Source organism: Theropithecus gelada, chromosome 4, assembly GCF_003255815.1.
Source record: "Theropithecus gelada isolate Dixy chromosome 4, Tgel_1.0, whole genome shotgun sequence".
NCBI lineage: Eukaryota > Metazoa > Chordata > Mammalia > Primates > Cercopithecidae > Theropithecus > Theropithecus gelada.
This window is the reverse complement of record NC_037671.1, coordinates 45,968,878-45,984,606: the sequence shown is the minus strand read 5'-3', so window position 1 is coordinate 45,984,606 and position 15,729 is coordinate 45,968,878. Positions and strand designations below refer to the sequence as shown.

The 15,729-nt window shown below is 42.9% G+C and overlaps 1 protein-coding gene across 3 annotated transcripts in view; it reads right to left on the bottom strand.

Annotated features, from left to right (window-relative positions):
- Positions 1-2,938: 2,938 nt before the first annotated feature.
- POLH (DNA polymerase eta) overlaps positions 2,939-15,729 on the bottom strand; it is a 37,077-nt gene continuing 24,286 nt past the window's right edge. For 2 of the 3 annotated variants that reach the window (XM_025381733.1, XM_025381734.1), the window contains 5 exons: positions 13,950-14,069; positions 13,259-13,382; positions 12,683-12,748; positions 6,755-6,924; positions 2,939-4,115 (listed from right to left, as the gene is read on the bottom strand). In XM_025381733.1, coding sequence (XP_025237518.1) covers positions 3,221-4,115; positions 6,755-6,924; positions 12,683-12,748; positions 13,259-13,382; positions 13,950-14,069 — 1,375 coding nt within the window. In that variant the 3' untranslated portion in view covers positions 2,939-3,220. The remainder of the gene's footprint in view (positions 4,116-6,754; positions 6,925-12,682; positions 12,749-13,258; positions 13,383-13,949; positions 14,070-15,729) is intronic. The other variant, XM_025381735.1, reaches the window with a different exon arrangement.

Here is a 15,729-nt window from a genome sequence, read left to right as displayed (position 1 = left end):
TATAATCCTAGCACTTTGGGAGGCAGAGGTGGGTGGATCATGAGGTTGAGATCGAAACTAGCTTGACCAACATGGTGAAACCCTGTCTCTACTAAAAATACAAAAATTAGCTGGGCTTGATGGTGCTTGCCTGGAGTCCCAGCTATTCAGGAAGCTGAGACAGGAGAATCTCTTGAACCCGGGAGGCGGAGGTTGCAGTGAGCCAAGATTGCACTACTGCACTCCAGCCTGGTGACAGAGCGAGACTCCATCTCAAAAAAAAAAACAGTAGTATAAACATGGACAAGTACAAAAAGCTACGTAACTAATTTTAAACCCTAAACTAAATATTTATACTCCAGTGGGAAAGATGAACAAGCCAGTAACCTTAATGGCTGAAGCACTTAACTCTTAAATTTGTACTTAAGGGCTTAAGAAAATGTCCTCTACACACCTGGTCATTAGTATCTTTTTGATCAGCATTTCTCAAACTTTAAGATACACATTGGGAAATTTTTTTTGAGACAGAGTCTTGCTCTGTTGCCAGGCTGGAGTGCAGCGGCACAATCTCGGTTCACTGCAAGCTCCACCTCCCAAGTTCAAGGAATTCTCCTGCCTCAGCCTCCAGAGTAGCTGGGATTACAGGTGCACACCAGCACGCCCAGTTGTATTTTTAGTAGAGACAGGGTTTCACCATGTTGGCCAGGATGGTCTTAATCTCTTGACCTCGTGATCTGCCCGCTTGAGCCTCCCAAAATGCTGGGATTATAGGAATGAGCCACCGAGCCTGCCTCACTCTGGGAAATCTTGTTAATAGATTAAGTGGGAGTAGTGGTGAGGCTGAGACTGTTTCTAGCAAGTTCCCTGGTGATACTGAGGCTGCTGTTCCTCAAATCATACTTGGGAGTAGCAATGTTCTAGAGATGATCTAGAGTTGTTTTTTTTTTTTTTGAGACAGTTACTCTCACCCAGGCTGGAATGCAGTGGCAATCTTGGCTCACTGCAACCTCTGCCTCCCAGGTTCAAGTGATTCTCCTGCCTCAGCTTCCCGAGTAGCTGGGATTACAGGCACCTGCCACCACACCCGGCTAATTTTTGTATTTTTAGTAGATACGGGTCTCGCCATGTTGGCCAGGCTGGTCTTGAACTCCTGACTTCACGTGGTCCACCTGCCTTGGTCTCCCAAAGTGCTGGGATAACAGGCATAAACCACCGTGCCCAGCAAGATTTGATTATGACTTATCTAAACAGAGTTCCTGAAATGGTCAAGTAGCAATCTAATTCTACATTAGAACAAAATGCAAGAGATAGGCCAATGGTTAGAACTGAGGGTATAATAGGGTTTACCTGTATGAAATTCACTGTTTACTAAGTCGCTTTTGTGTAGAGAGAGACCTGCCCTAGTTACCGTATCACTTTTAGGGTTTCAAGGCTTCACCTCACATTCTCCAGCTGAAAACATGTAAATCTGGTCAATGTACTATCTGAACTGCCCATCACAGAGCTACAAAGTTTTTCTTTTGTTTTTTTGAGACAGTCGTTCACTCTGTCACCCTGGCTGGAGTGCAGTGGCGTGATCTCAACTCACTGCAACCTCCACCTTCCAGGTTCAAACGATTCTCCTGCCTCAGTCTCCCGAGTAGCTGGGATTACAGGCGCCTGCCATGACCAGCTAATTTTTTTTAGTAGAGACGGGGTTTCGCCACCTTGCCTAGGCTGGTCTCGAACTCCTGAGCTCCTGCAATCCACCCGCCTCAGCCTCCCTAAATGCTGGGATTATAGGCATGAGGAACCACACCCAGCCTAGAGAGCTTTTCTTAAAATCCCTTTTTTTTCGGGGGCCCGGATCTGTGGCTAACATTTGTAATCCCAGCAACTTTGGGAGGCCAAGGCAGGCGGATCATGAGGTCAAGCAATCAAGACCATCCTGGCTAACATGGTGAAACCTCATCTCTATTAAAAATACAAAAATTAGCTGAGCATGGTAGCATGCACCTATAGTCCCAGCTACTTGGGAGGCTGAGGCAGGAAAATTGCTTGAACCCAGGAAGCGGAGGTTGCGGTGAGCTGAGATCGCACCACTGCATTCCAGCCTGACGACAGAGGGAGACTCCGTCTCAAAAAAAAAAAAAAAAAAAAAAAAAATCCCTTTTTAACTATGCAAGTCTCATTACATTTATAACCCTTTTTAAAACTTGGTCCCTTTTCTGTGGCAACTTTATGTTTGTTCTTGTTTTTGTTTGAGGCGGAGTCTCGCTCTGTTGCCCAGGCTGGAGTGTGGTCGGTGGCGCAATCTCAGTTCACTCCAACCTCCGCCTCCCAGGTTCAAGCGATTCTCCTGCCTCAGCCTCCTGAGTAGCTGGGATTACAGGTGTGCGCCACCATGCCCGGCTAATTTTTTTTGTAATTTTAGTAGAGATGGGGTTTTACCATGTTGGTCAGGCTGGTCTCAAACTCCTGATCTTGTGATCTCCCTGCCTCAGGCTCCCAAAGTGCTGGCATTACAGGCATGAGCCTGTATTTTTTATTTTTTATTTTTTGAGATGAAGTCTTGCGCTGTTGCCCAGGTTGGAGCGCAGTAGCATGATCTCAGCTCACTGCAACCTCTGCCTCCAGGGTTAAAGCAATTCTCCTGCCTCAGCCTCTGAGTAGCTGGAATTACAGGTGCCCAGAACATGCCTGGCTAATTTTTCTATTTTTAGTAGAGACAGGGTTTTGCCATGTTGGCCAGGCTGGTCTTGAACTCCTGACCTCAGGTGATCCATCTGCCTTGGCCTCACAAAGTGTTGGGATTACAGGCGTGAGCCATTGTACCCGGCCAAGTTATATAATTTGAATACATTGTTATTAATCTGCCATAATCTGTAAGGCATTATCTCCATTTTACAGATGAGAAAGTGAAGAAAATGACTTGTTCAAGGCCCTCATTGTAATAAGCAGAGCTAAGTTTGCAACCAGGTCTCTTAGACTCCAAGGCCCACACTTTACTATATGACACTGCCTCCCTAAATGCTAAAGATTAAAAACTCAATGGTGGGATGAATTTTTACATCTCTTATCAGCAGTGGGATTAGAATCCACGCCTGTGAAGAGATGGGACTGTAACTCGCCACCTAAATGGATTATTTTTTGTATTAAAAATTTCATAATTCCCCTTCTCAGGGAAATCTGTAAAGATAAAATATTAAAGATCTGTAGAGATAAAAAATATTAAATCCTAAAAGCAAGCCTGAGGGCAGCACTAATGTGTTAATGGCTTAAAAAATGATTCCAATGTTTGCATGCCCTCAGGCCTGGGGCGTTTATTAGTGCAGGCCAAAGGGCTCTTGGGATTTCTTTTGCCTTGATGAGATACGGCAGAAACAACCTGGGGGTTTGAAGAGTGGGGCTGCAAGAAGGATTTCTGCAACTCCAATGCAAAATGATAGTCCATGTGTTCAGGCATATCCCATACTGGTACCAGGGAGCCACACTTCTCACAGGGCACTTGGTCCTCAGCAGCTAGAATACTTGGAGTTGGGGTTGCTTTCTGAGTCACCTCCAGCGCAGATTTGGAAGCTGAAGAAGCATGCATGCTTTGGCTGTTGTGTGCCAAATCCATCTCTGCAGGGGTTGCTTTAGAGGATTCTAGCTTCAATACCCCTTCACAAACAGGGACACAGCCTGGATACTCTGTTGGTAAAGAGTTTGGTAATGCTATACAGTTGGACCATGGATTTTGTGGGGGGAAAGAAACTGAAGAATTACTAAGCTGTTTCTGCTTTAGAAGCAAACTTTTCTGCTTAAAGAAGGGCTCAGTTCCTGTAGTTTGACTGGTTTGAAAAGGTAATGAGGGCTTGGACGGCGAATTGATAGTGGGAGCCTGAGTGGGAGCAGTAAGAGATGAAAGTGAAGCTTCTTTAACTTTCTGCCTTTCTGCAGCTTTTTGGAAGAATGATTCCAGAGACGTGGTTGCTTTCTTAGTGGCTGTCACCACTGGGCCACTTCCCTCGGTCTTAGCTTCTAAGCTGGTAACTGGCACCTTTAGCAGAGAACTTGGGTCACTGCTCAAGAAGCTGGTGATGTCTGTGCAAGATGAAGGGGCAGAGGCAGAAAATTTTGTAGCACAGAGGAAAAGCATTGTGAGAGGAGGAGACCTATACAGAAAGTAAAGAAATAAGATGATTAGCAATTTAGAATATTAAAATAGTGACCTATTGCTAAGTCCATGAATTGTATCTCTTTTACTTCACCATAGGACAGATTTAATCCATAGATGACTAGGATTCTGGTTCTGCCACAGAAATTGTTCTTAACTGCAGTGGTTCTCAAACGTTAATGTGTATCAGAGATTAACAGACCTGGGATGACAGAGAATTTAATTTCCTAGGTGATGCTGATGTTATGTCTCAAGAACCACTCATTTAGTAACCACTCACCTCCCGACAGCCAGAAATTATTGTTTTTTATAAGGTACCGCTGGAAAGCTGCTGTAATTCAGGATTGGGGCAAGAAATTTTATTCAGGATAACAAAAAGCTTTAGAATATTTAGACTAGAAAGACTTGAAAAAATCCTCTTAGCCATTATCCCGTTTTTAAACAGGGCACTACCTAACCCTGACTGACTTACCACTCTGGAATTTCTAGAGAATGAAATTCCACAACTGCTTTTCGTTACTAGTCCCAATTTCAGAAACATTTTAAGAAATCTTGTCATAGCTGGGCGTGGTGGCTCACGCCTGTAATTCCAGCACTTTGGGAGGCCAAGGCGGGTAGGTCATGAGGTCAGGAGTACGAGACCAGCCTGGCCAACATGGTGAAACTCCATCTCTACTAAAATACAAAAATTAGCTGGGTGTGGTGGCACGCGCCTGTAATCCCAGCTACTTGGGAGGCTGGGGCAGAAGAATTGCTTGAACCTAGGAGGCGGAGGTTGCAGTGAGCGAAGATCACGCCACTGCACTCCAGCCTAGGCGACAGAGCCAGACTCCCTCTCAAAAAAAAAAAACAACAAATTTTTGTCATAAAGTTCCTTATTGTGTCTAATCACTCAAATTTTCACGAGCTGAATTTCAGAAGATGAAACATGCTTTTATGTACAGATTAGTCCTTCAATGAGGTAAAAGGTAAATGTCATTTTAAAGTTACTAAAGTATCGGCTGGGCGCAGTGGCTTACGCCTGTAATCCCGGCACTTTGGGAGTCCGAGGTGGGTGGATCACCTGAGGTCAGGAGTTTGAGACCAGCCTGGCCAACATGGAGAAACCCTGTCTCTACTAAAAGTACAAAACTTAGCTAGGTGTGGTGGCGGGCATCTGTAATCCCAGCTACTCAGAAGACTGAGGCAGGATAATTGTTTGAACCCAGGAGGCAGAGATTGCAGTGAGCCGAGATCGCACCACTGCACTCCAGCCTGGGTGACAAGGGCGAGAGTCTGTCTCAAAAAAAAAAAAAAAAGTATCCCACTATGCTCAGGTGTCATGCTTTGGGACAGTCTTATAATCAGATAATTTTTATGCTTCCCTGTGCATCACGGAGTTTCACACGGTTGGTGAGTAGTATTCGTGGTAGTTTGTCAATTTATAACTTTTCAGATAAGGTTTCATGTGTACATTAGTACCATGGTTGTTATTTGGTTTTGTAAAACTTCAGTATTTGAAAATAAATATATCAGGAAGTATTAAGTAAATTATTCTAAGAACAAAGACTTTATGTATTTATTTATTTTTGTTGTTGTTGTTGGAGATGGAGTTTCGCTCTTGTTGCCCAGGCTGGAGTGCAATGGCATGATCTGGGCTCACTGCAACCTCCACCTCCCGGGTTCAAGCAATTCTTCTGCCTCAACCTCCCAAGTAGCTGGGATTACAGGCACCCGCCACCATGCCTGGCTAATTTTTGTATTTTTAGTAGAGACAGGGTTTCACCATGTTGGCCGGGCTGGTCCTGAACTCCTGACCTCAGGTGATCTGCCTGCCTCGGCCTCTGAAAGTGCTGGGATTACAGGCGTGAGCCACTGTGCCTGGCCCTATGAACAAAGACTAAGAGACTCCACCATATTATAGGTCTGTACATATAATTGTACTGCCAATATATTTAGGTAAGTAATAACTTAAGTGATTAAACTTTGATTTTATTTTGTATAATCTCCAATATACATCTGTGAGCAACCGACTTATCTTTCTCTCATAATTATATTTCTATTGTGAATTTGGAATACTTTAAAAAAAGTAAGGGCTTTATTAAATATGTAATTAAAGGATTCCAATCCTGAAAATCATTAATATCTGGACAGAAAATGAAGATGCTCCAAAAAGAGGCTTATATTTCATGACCAACAGAAGTGAAGTTTACTAATGAATATGACATTCGGTATAATAGCAGTGGAGCTTCTAACTGAGTTGGGATGTCAGATAGAGATTATCAGTGAACACAGGTCACCTTTATAATCAAGAAAGATGCTTTTAAGATAGAACAATCAAGTAGTTTGAAGTTCCCAAATGTATCCTTGAAATTTGAGCCCTGTTCTCCAAGTGCAACTGATCATTTCCCTGACCAAGCCAATACAGGGTAAGGGTCTAACCTTCTCCTGGGAACTGGAATGTATCAGCTGTAGGCAAAGGATCTGTGCTGAGCTATCTTGTTTCTGAGGTTGGTACTGTATTTTCTCCCAGAGTAACAGGTACTGGTAGTCTGAGTCAGAGTCTATCCCAGATGGAAAAGCTCAGATGCCTACTACTTTTAGAGCAAAGACAGGGCATAAGTCTCTTCGGAGAAGATGAGCTAGAAAAGAACTCACCATTCTGTCTGGATTCCAGAAGTATTACAGTTCTTGATGACAGTAAATGCATCATGGCTCATCTTGTGAGCATCATAGCGGGTAAGGGCACAGCAGCGGCGCAGGCTGCTGAGGCGTTTGTCTCCTTGTACACGAATGCTCACAGCCAGCTGGGTGGCTACCCTGTCATTCTGTGGGTGGGAAGGGATGGAGACCAGAAATAAAGTTATGAGGAGTATCTGAATTCTAGGTGCTGAACTGCAGGAGAGGAAATTAAAAGAACCAGGGTGACAATGGTTTGGAAACAGTAGTTTCAAAGTCAAGAATAAAGGTAAACTGAGTTCTGCAAAGAGTAAAGATAAAATATAAAAAAGAGAAAGAGGCCAGGCATGGTGGCTCCCGCCTGTAATCCCAGCACCTTGGGAGGCTGAGGCGGGTGGATCACCTGAAGTCAGGAGTTCGAGTCTAGCCTGGCCAACATGGCGAAACCCCATCTCTACTGAAAAATACAAAAAACTAGCCAGTCGTGGTGGCAGGCGCCTGTAATCCCAGCTACTCGGGAGGCTGAGACAGGAGAATTGCTTGAACCTGGGAGGCTGAGGTTGCAGTGAGCCAAGATGGCGCCATTGCACTCCAGCCTGGACGACAGAGCAAGACTCTGTCTCAAAAAAAAAAAAAAAAAAAAAAAAAAGAATCTATATGTAACAGAATGCATTTTCTGAATAGAAATCTGATTATATGGTTCCACAAAAAAATGTTTATGCTATTTCTGGGTGTAAAAAGTAACTGAAGAAGACATAATTTGGATTATGGAACATCGGAGTATCTGGGATATTTTGACAGATGATGGGAACAGGACAGAACAAATGAAAATGGGACTCACCTGAATGTTTTTCATGGTGTCTAAGCAGGACAATTATAACAAATATAAACAATACTAGATACTATTTTGTGACTGAAGGAAGGTTTCAGGTAAGTAATTGAAAGCAAAGTGGAACTAGCCTTCAAGTCGTATCTTGTTTCCTGCCCTGGGGCTCTTATGGTAAACAAACATTCACCACTAATTCCAGAAGTTTCTACCAATACCTTTTTACAGCTTATCTGAGAGGATACCATGTAGTGAGCCTGCCTTGGGAGAGCAAGATCATGACTCACTTTTCAATGAAGTCTGAAGCATCTGAATACTGTAATCTCAGCAAACTGAGACATAATGGTCAAGAGGCAGAAATACAAGGTGAAAATTCTACATAAGGGACCCCTATCAAAAGATGCTAGTGAGAAGAAGTACTCCTAAGGAAAACAAGCTAAGAGCAGGAACTACTTTTTGGATAAAAAATACATCTGTACAGATTTATATATCTTGAGGGAATACAAATTGGCAATTACAAAGGAGTCCTTGTTGACTAAAATTATTCAACTATAACTGCATGCCTAGACAGTGCCTAGAGATGCAGGAGAGAACAAAATAAAGTCCAGGTCCTCATGGATCCTATGTTGTAGTAGGAACTATAGATAATAAAAAATGGACATGTAACAAATGACCACAGAGATGAGTGCTATGAAGAAAAACAGAATAAAGCAGAGAGTGATGGAGGCTGCTGCTGTGACAAGGTAACTAGGGAGGACCTCCTGGAGAAGGTAAAACATGAGCAGAGATTTGAATAAAGCAAGGAAGCAGGTATTAAGAATATATGAACAGTCTCCAGGGCAAAGAAACGGGAAGTGCTGAAGTAAGAGCTTAGTGTGTTAGATAAAGGGAAGGAGGCCAATGAAGTGGAGACTAGAATAAGTGAGGGGAAGATAAAAGATGGGGTCAGAGAAGTAGCAAGAAATTAGATTATATTTGGCTTTATAGAATTACTTTTAAAAATTCCTTAATATGCCTTAAGTGTGAAGGGAAACCACTGGAATGTTTTAAACAGTGAAGTGATAGGATGTGCTATGTCCTGAATTATTTTTGGCATAAAGTCCTTTGAAGCTTAAAGACAGATTTTCAGGGATCCCCTCTGGATACAAAGTGGGAAGAAAAGGCTAGGCACAGTGGCTCATGCCTGTACTCTCAGCACTGTAGGAGGCTAAGGCAGGAGGATTACTTGAGCCCAGGAGGTTGAGGCTACAAGGCTGCAGTGAGCTAAGGTTGTGTTACTGTGCCCCAGCATGGATGACAGCCAAGACCCTGTCTCTTAGGAAAAAAAAGTGGAAAGAAAGGCCCCAGGGGCTTATAGAGAGATGAGAAACAAGTGCCACCTAGTGGGCAAAAGCTGAACAGGGCGATAATGCAACTAGATCAAATCCCTCTTTATGATGCCTACCAAAGGAATAAACATTTACCACCAATTCCAGCTAAAAAGCAAACAAGCAGTTTTGGACTATTCTTGACATGTACAGTTGACTTGTAGAACTCCAAGACATTTCAAAAGAAGAGTATGCATCAAACAATACCATTAGGAAAGTGAGAAGAAAACCCATAGAATGGGAGAAATTATTTGCAAATCACATATCTGACAAGGGACATGTTAAAACTCAATAATAAAGAGACAACTCAATTTAAAAGCGAGAAGAGGATTTTTTTTTTTTTCTTTTCCTTTTCTTTTCTTTTTTTTTGAGACAGAGCTTTGCTCTTGTCGCCCAGGCTGTAGTGCAATGGCGCCATCTCGGCTCACTGCAACCTCCACCTGGTTCAAGCAATTCTCCTGCCTCAGCCTCCTGCATAGCTGGGATTACAGATGCCCACCACCACGCCCAGCTAATTTTTGTATTTTTAGTAGACACAGGGTTTCACCATGTTGGCCATGCTAGCCTTGAAATCCTGACCTCAGGTGACTTGCCTCAGCCTCCGAAAGTTTGAGCCACCACTCCCGGCCCAGGAAGAGGATTTCAACAAACATTTCCCAAAGATATACAAATGTCCAACAAGCACATGAAAAGATTATCAGAGAATATAAGTCAAACCATAATGAGATACCATTTCACACCCACTAGAATGGCTAAAATTTAAAGTCAGTAACAAGGATGTGGAAAAATTGGAACCCTCTTATATTGATGGTAGGGATGTGAAATGGTGTAGCCACTGTGGAAAACAGTCTGGCGATTCCTGAAAATGCTAAACATAGAGTTACCATATGACCCAGAAATTATACTCCAAGGTATATGCTGAGAAGAAAACAGATATCTACACAAAAACTTGTAGATGAATATTCATATTAACATTATTCATAATAGCCAAAAGTGGAAATAACTCAAATGTCCATTCACTAATAAGCAGATAAGCAAAATATGGTACATATTAATACAATAGAATATTATTCAGCCATAAAAAGGTGTCAGTCCTGGCCAGGCGTGGTGGCTCACGCCTGTAATCCCAGCACTTTGGGAGGCCGAGGCAGGAGGATCACAAGGTCAAGAGATCAAGACCACGCTGGCCAACATGGTGAAACCCTGTCTCTACTAAAAACACAAAAATTAGCTGGGCGTGGTGGCGTGTGCCAATAGTCCCAGCTACTTGGGAGGCTAAGGCAGCAGAGTCACTTGAACTTGAGAGGCGGAGGTTACAGTGAGCCAAGACTGCACCACTGCACTCCTGCCCGGTGACAGAGCAAGACTCTGTCTCAAAAAAAAAAAAAAAAAAAAGAGTAAGTACTGATACACACTACAATACGGCTCAACCTTGAAAACATGTTAAGTGAAAGACTTCAAGCCAGTCACAAAAGACCACATTTATATGAAATGTCCAGAACAGTAAGCAATGTAGTGGTTGCCTAGGGCTGGGGGGTAGCTGGGAGACAAATGGGGAGTGACCGGTAATGGGTACAGAATTTCTTTTGGGGGTGATAAAAATGCTCTAAAGTTGATTGTAGAATAGTTGTAGAACTCTGCAATATACTAAAACCACTGAACTATTTTAAATGGTTGAATTTTATGGTATGTAAAGTATATGTCAATAAAGCTATTTTAAAAGGAGAGAAACTGCCAGGTGTGGTGACTTATGCCTGTAATCCCAACACTTTGGGAGGCCAAGATGGGCAGATCGCATGAGGTCAGGAGTTCAAGATCAGCGCAGCCAACATGGTGAAACCCCATCTCTACTAAAAATAAAAAAATTAGCCGGGCATGGTGGCAGGCACCTGTAATCCCAGCTACTCGGGAGGCTGAGACAGGAGAATCACTTGAACTTGGGAGGCGGAGGTTGCAGTGAGCCAAGATTGCTCCACTGCACTCTAGCCTGGGTGATAGAGCAAAACTCAGTCTCAAAAAAAAAAGGAGAGAAACTAATCATCAGATGTCTTTAACATTAGAAAGAAAAATGTAAATGTTCAGAATTTTTTTTTTTTTTTTTTTTGAGACGGAGTCTGGCTCTGTTGCCCAGGCTGGAGTGCAGTGGCCGGATCTCAGCTCACTGCAAGCCCCGCCTCCCGGGTTCACGCCATTCTCCTGCCTCAGCCTCCCGAGTAGCTGGGAGTACAGGCGCCCGCCACCTCGCCCAGCTAATTTTTTTTTTGTATTTTAGTAGAGACGGGGTTTCACCATGTTAGCCAGGATGGTCTCGATCTCCTGAACTCGTGATCCGCCCGTCTCGGCCTCCCAAAGTGCTGGGATTACAGGCTTGAGCCACCGCGCCCGGCAGAATTTTTTTTTTAAAGTCAAATATACAGAGACAGAGAATAAAACAGTGGTTACCTGGGATGGGGGAGGGGAGAAAGAAATGGGGAGATACAAATGACATAAAGTAGCAGACACGTAGGGTGAACAAGTCTATTGAGCTAATGTACAAGTGAGGACTATAGTTAATAAAATTCTATTAGGGATTTTAAGTAGATTTTAACTACTTTTTTTTTTTCAAAAAAGTATGTGAAATGATAGATATGTTAATTTGCTACACTACAGTAACCATTTTACTATATGTATCCCATAGCATCATGTTGTAAACATCATATACACAATAAAATGTGCTTAAAACTGCCACTACTGGCTGGGCGCAGTGGCTTATGTCTGTAATCCCAACACTTTGGGAGGCTGAGGTGGGCGGATCACCTGAGATGAGGCATTCAAGACCAGCCTGGCCAATATGGTAGAACCCCGTTTCTACTGAAAATACCAAAAAAACTGGCCGGGTATGGTGGTGTGTGCCTGTAATCCTAACTACTTGGAAGGGTGAGGCAGGAGAATCACTTGAACCAGGAGGCGGAGGTTGCAGTGAGCCAAGATCATGCCACTGCACTCCAGCCTAGGCAACGAGAGGGAAAACTCTATGTCTCAAAAAAAAAAAAAAGATTTCTTAAAATTTCCTTGGCTGGAGTTCAAGACCAGCCTGAGCAACCTAGCAAGACCCTGTCTCTACAAAAAATAAAAAAATTTAGCCAGTTGTAGTGGCATGCACCTATAGTCTCAGCTACTCAGGAGGCTGAGTTGGGAGGAGAGCTTGAGCCTGGGAGGTCGCGGTTGCAGTGAGCCATGATACTCAGTGTGGGAGATAGTGAGACCATGTCTTTAAAAAAAAAAAAAAAGGAAAAAGAAAAAGAAAGAAAACAGATATTTCCTATGCTAATACTTTTTTCTTTTTTTTTTTGAGACGGAGTCTCGCTCTGTCTCCCGGGCTGGAGTTGCAGTGGCCGGATCTCAGCTCACTGCAAGCTCCGCCTCCCGGGTTCACGCCATTCTCCTGCCTCAGCCTCCCGAGTAGCTGGGACTACAGGCGCCGCCACCTCGCCCGGCTAGTTTTTTGTATTTTTTAGTAGAGACGGGGTTTCACCATGTTCACCAGGATGGTCTCGATCTCCTGACCTCGTGATCCACCCATCTCGGCCTCCCAAAGTGCTGGGATTACAGGCTTGAGCCACCGCGCCCGGCCGCTAATACTTTTTTCTGTCTTTGTTCCTGCTCCATAAGGTAAAGAGCAGCTGATATGTAAATCGCAAAGCCCACCCCAAGAATAAAGAAAGAAAATCTTACATCATTTCGGTCTTTAGTCAGTCTCTCCTCTAGTTCCTGGGCTAACTGCAACAGCCACCATTGTACCTAAAAAAGTATTGAGACTTTAATATTTCATTTAAACACTCGAAGTCTATTAAGAACTAGATGGTGTATTTGTTCTTTTCTCCCAAACAGAACTGTGCACAAAAGACTCCCCATAATCAAAGGATCACCAGATCATAGAAATGTTCCCAGTCCTTCTGTCCTGCCCTAGCTCAAGCCTTTCATTTTCTTTTCCTGCTGGCTTGTCATCAGGTGACTTTCAAGCATGTTCCAGCTCTGAGAAAAAGACAAGACCCAAACTTGAAGCATAATATCCTAGGCTTTCCAAGTCTCCATCTACTAAACAAATGAGAAATTCCATTTTATCTCGATGGAAGAAAGAGAAAAAAGTAATCATCATAAACTAGTCAATTTTCAACCCAAGGAAAGAACATCTATTTTCTTCATACTTTATAAAGGTCTCCTCTAACCTATTAAACCTTCCACAGCTACCAAAACCTACTCGCTGACCCCTTTAAAAGAGGTACTGTTCTGTCAAGAATGCCTGCTTACCTGCTCCCGAGTAGCAAGAGCTGTTTTTCCTGGGAAGTTCTTACTACAGCCAATGGTTTTGGGTAGTTGCCTGGGTTTAACTGGATCATGTTCAATCCCTCGGCACATGGCATACAGCCAAGACCTAATAAGACCAGCAAAAAACGTTAAGGTGAAATTAAATGATTATTCTTGTTAAAACAAAACCAAATAACTAAAACCTTGTCCAAAATTTAGTGTACTAGACCTCTGACAAAATCCTGCCCTTCTCAGTGAATTCCAGTGCAATATATGGACAATGAGAACACTGGTTCTACTTTCTAAAGCCAAGTCATCATTTGTATTTTTGGAAAAATGCCAAGCAAGCCACTGATTCATATCCCCAAGTGTGTGTGTGCTTGCTAGGGCATTAAACACAAGCATTTTAAGAGAACATAGCATCTCAGCATGCATGAATGATGTAATTAGTATATACTCGGGCATCAAAGTAACAAATCCTATCTATCAACCACCCAGGTACATGGAAAAAACTAGTCTAGACTGATAGGCCATAGTGACCCAAGATTTTAAAGCAAGAAGGACCAGTGAAATTATCTCAAGAAACAAATGTTAACCTAAAGATAGGTCTAGATTTTACTAGATGCTTTTGTCTATATTTGAATGTTGCATCTCCATAAAGTTTATGATTAAAAAAAAAAAATGAATCACTTACCCATTCTTCTCCCCAAAATGACTCTGGAGCTGGGATTCAGTGAACTGTGTCAGTTCACCCATGTATTCTACCCCTAGGATCTCAATGACAGAGGCCCCTAGCTTTCCTCCAAGATTACGGCTGATAACAAAGGAGACAAAGAATTGATAGGTCACATCATAAATATCTAATTAGCAGCAAACATAAGACATTCTACTTTGTAAGTAGCTTTCCAAAAGGTTCAGGACAAATGAGAGCATATATTCTGGGAATTCAGTTACTCTGGGAGTTAAAATTTGAGGAGAAGATTAACAATAACATAACCAAAAGGCTAAAGTCCTTGATTAACTATCAAGTAAACTGTATATAAAACTTTCAATTGTACAATATCTGCTGTCCTGTTTGGGGATTAAAATCCCAAACACAAAATAAATCCCTTCCATGGCTAAAACTTTACTTAAGAATATATAATCTGGCCGGGCACAGTGGCTCATGCCTATAATCCTAGCACTTTGGGAGGCTAAGGCGGGAAGACTGCTTGAGTCCAGGCGTTTGAGACCAGCCTGGGCAACAAAGTAAGACCCCAACTCTACAAAAAAAATTAAGGCCAGGTGTGGTGGCTCACGCCTGTAGTCCCAGCACTTTGGGAGGCCGAAGCGAGTGGATCACTTGAGCCCAGGAGTTTGAGAACAGTCTGAACAACATGGCGAAACCCTGTCTCTACAAAAAAATACAAAAAAATTAGTTGAGTGTGGTGGTGTGCAGCTGTAGTCCCAGCTACTTGGGAGGCTGAAGTGGGAGGATCACTTGAGCCCAGGAGGCAGAGGTTACAGTGAGTCGAGATTGTGCCACTGTACTCCAGCAAATTAACTGGGGATGGTGGCATGTGCCTGTGGTCCCAGCTACTTGGGAGGCTGAGGCAGAAGGATTGCTGGAACCCAGGGGTTAAGGCTGCAGTGAGCTCTAAATATAAACACAGTCAGCTGGGCACAGTGGCTCATGCCTGTAATCCCAGTACTTTGGGAGGCCAAGGCAGGCAGATCATTGGAGGCCAGGAGTTTGAGACTAGCCTGGCCAAAATAGTGAAACCTCGTCTCTACTAAAAATACAACAATTAGTCGGGCGTGGTGGCATACAGCTGTGGTCCCAGCTACTCAGGTGGCTGAAGCAGGAGAATCGTTTGAACCCAGGAGGTGGAGGCTACAGTGAGCCGAAATCATACCACTGCACTCCAGCCTGGGCAACAGAGTGAGACTCCGTCTCAAAAAAAAAAAAAAAAAAAAAGTCAAAATTCTTTAGCCTAGCCTTTGAGGCTCCCTATAATCTGTCTTTAAATCATCTTTTCAGTCTATTTCCATTATCTTCCTCAATATGGTGCAGCTGAACTACTTTAGGTCCCAGTTCACTGAAAATATCTCATACTTTCCCCTCTTTGTGCTAAAAAGTTCTCCAAATCAGTAATGCTTTACTGTTTTAGTCTGACTCTCCAAATTGTGCCAAATCGCAAAACAAAATCCCATGCCTTTTTATAAATCCTTCTCCAAATACTCCCTTCTTTTGTGAAGTTTGTTCTACCTGTACAATTCATTTATCAATTATGCAGTCTTATGACAGCACTTTTACTATTGCTTTTTACCTTATCCTTTCTACAATATTATAAGTCCTTGTCAAAGCCACACAACTGGTAGACACAACCTGTTCATTTGACTTGGCTTCTTCTCTAATGCCTACTTTGGGAGCTGAAATTCAGCAGCCCTGAACACCTTGATTTGCTATTAGAGGAAAGAAAAGAAGTAAAATT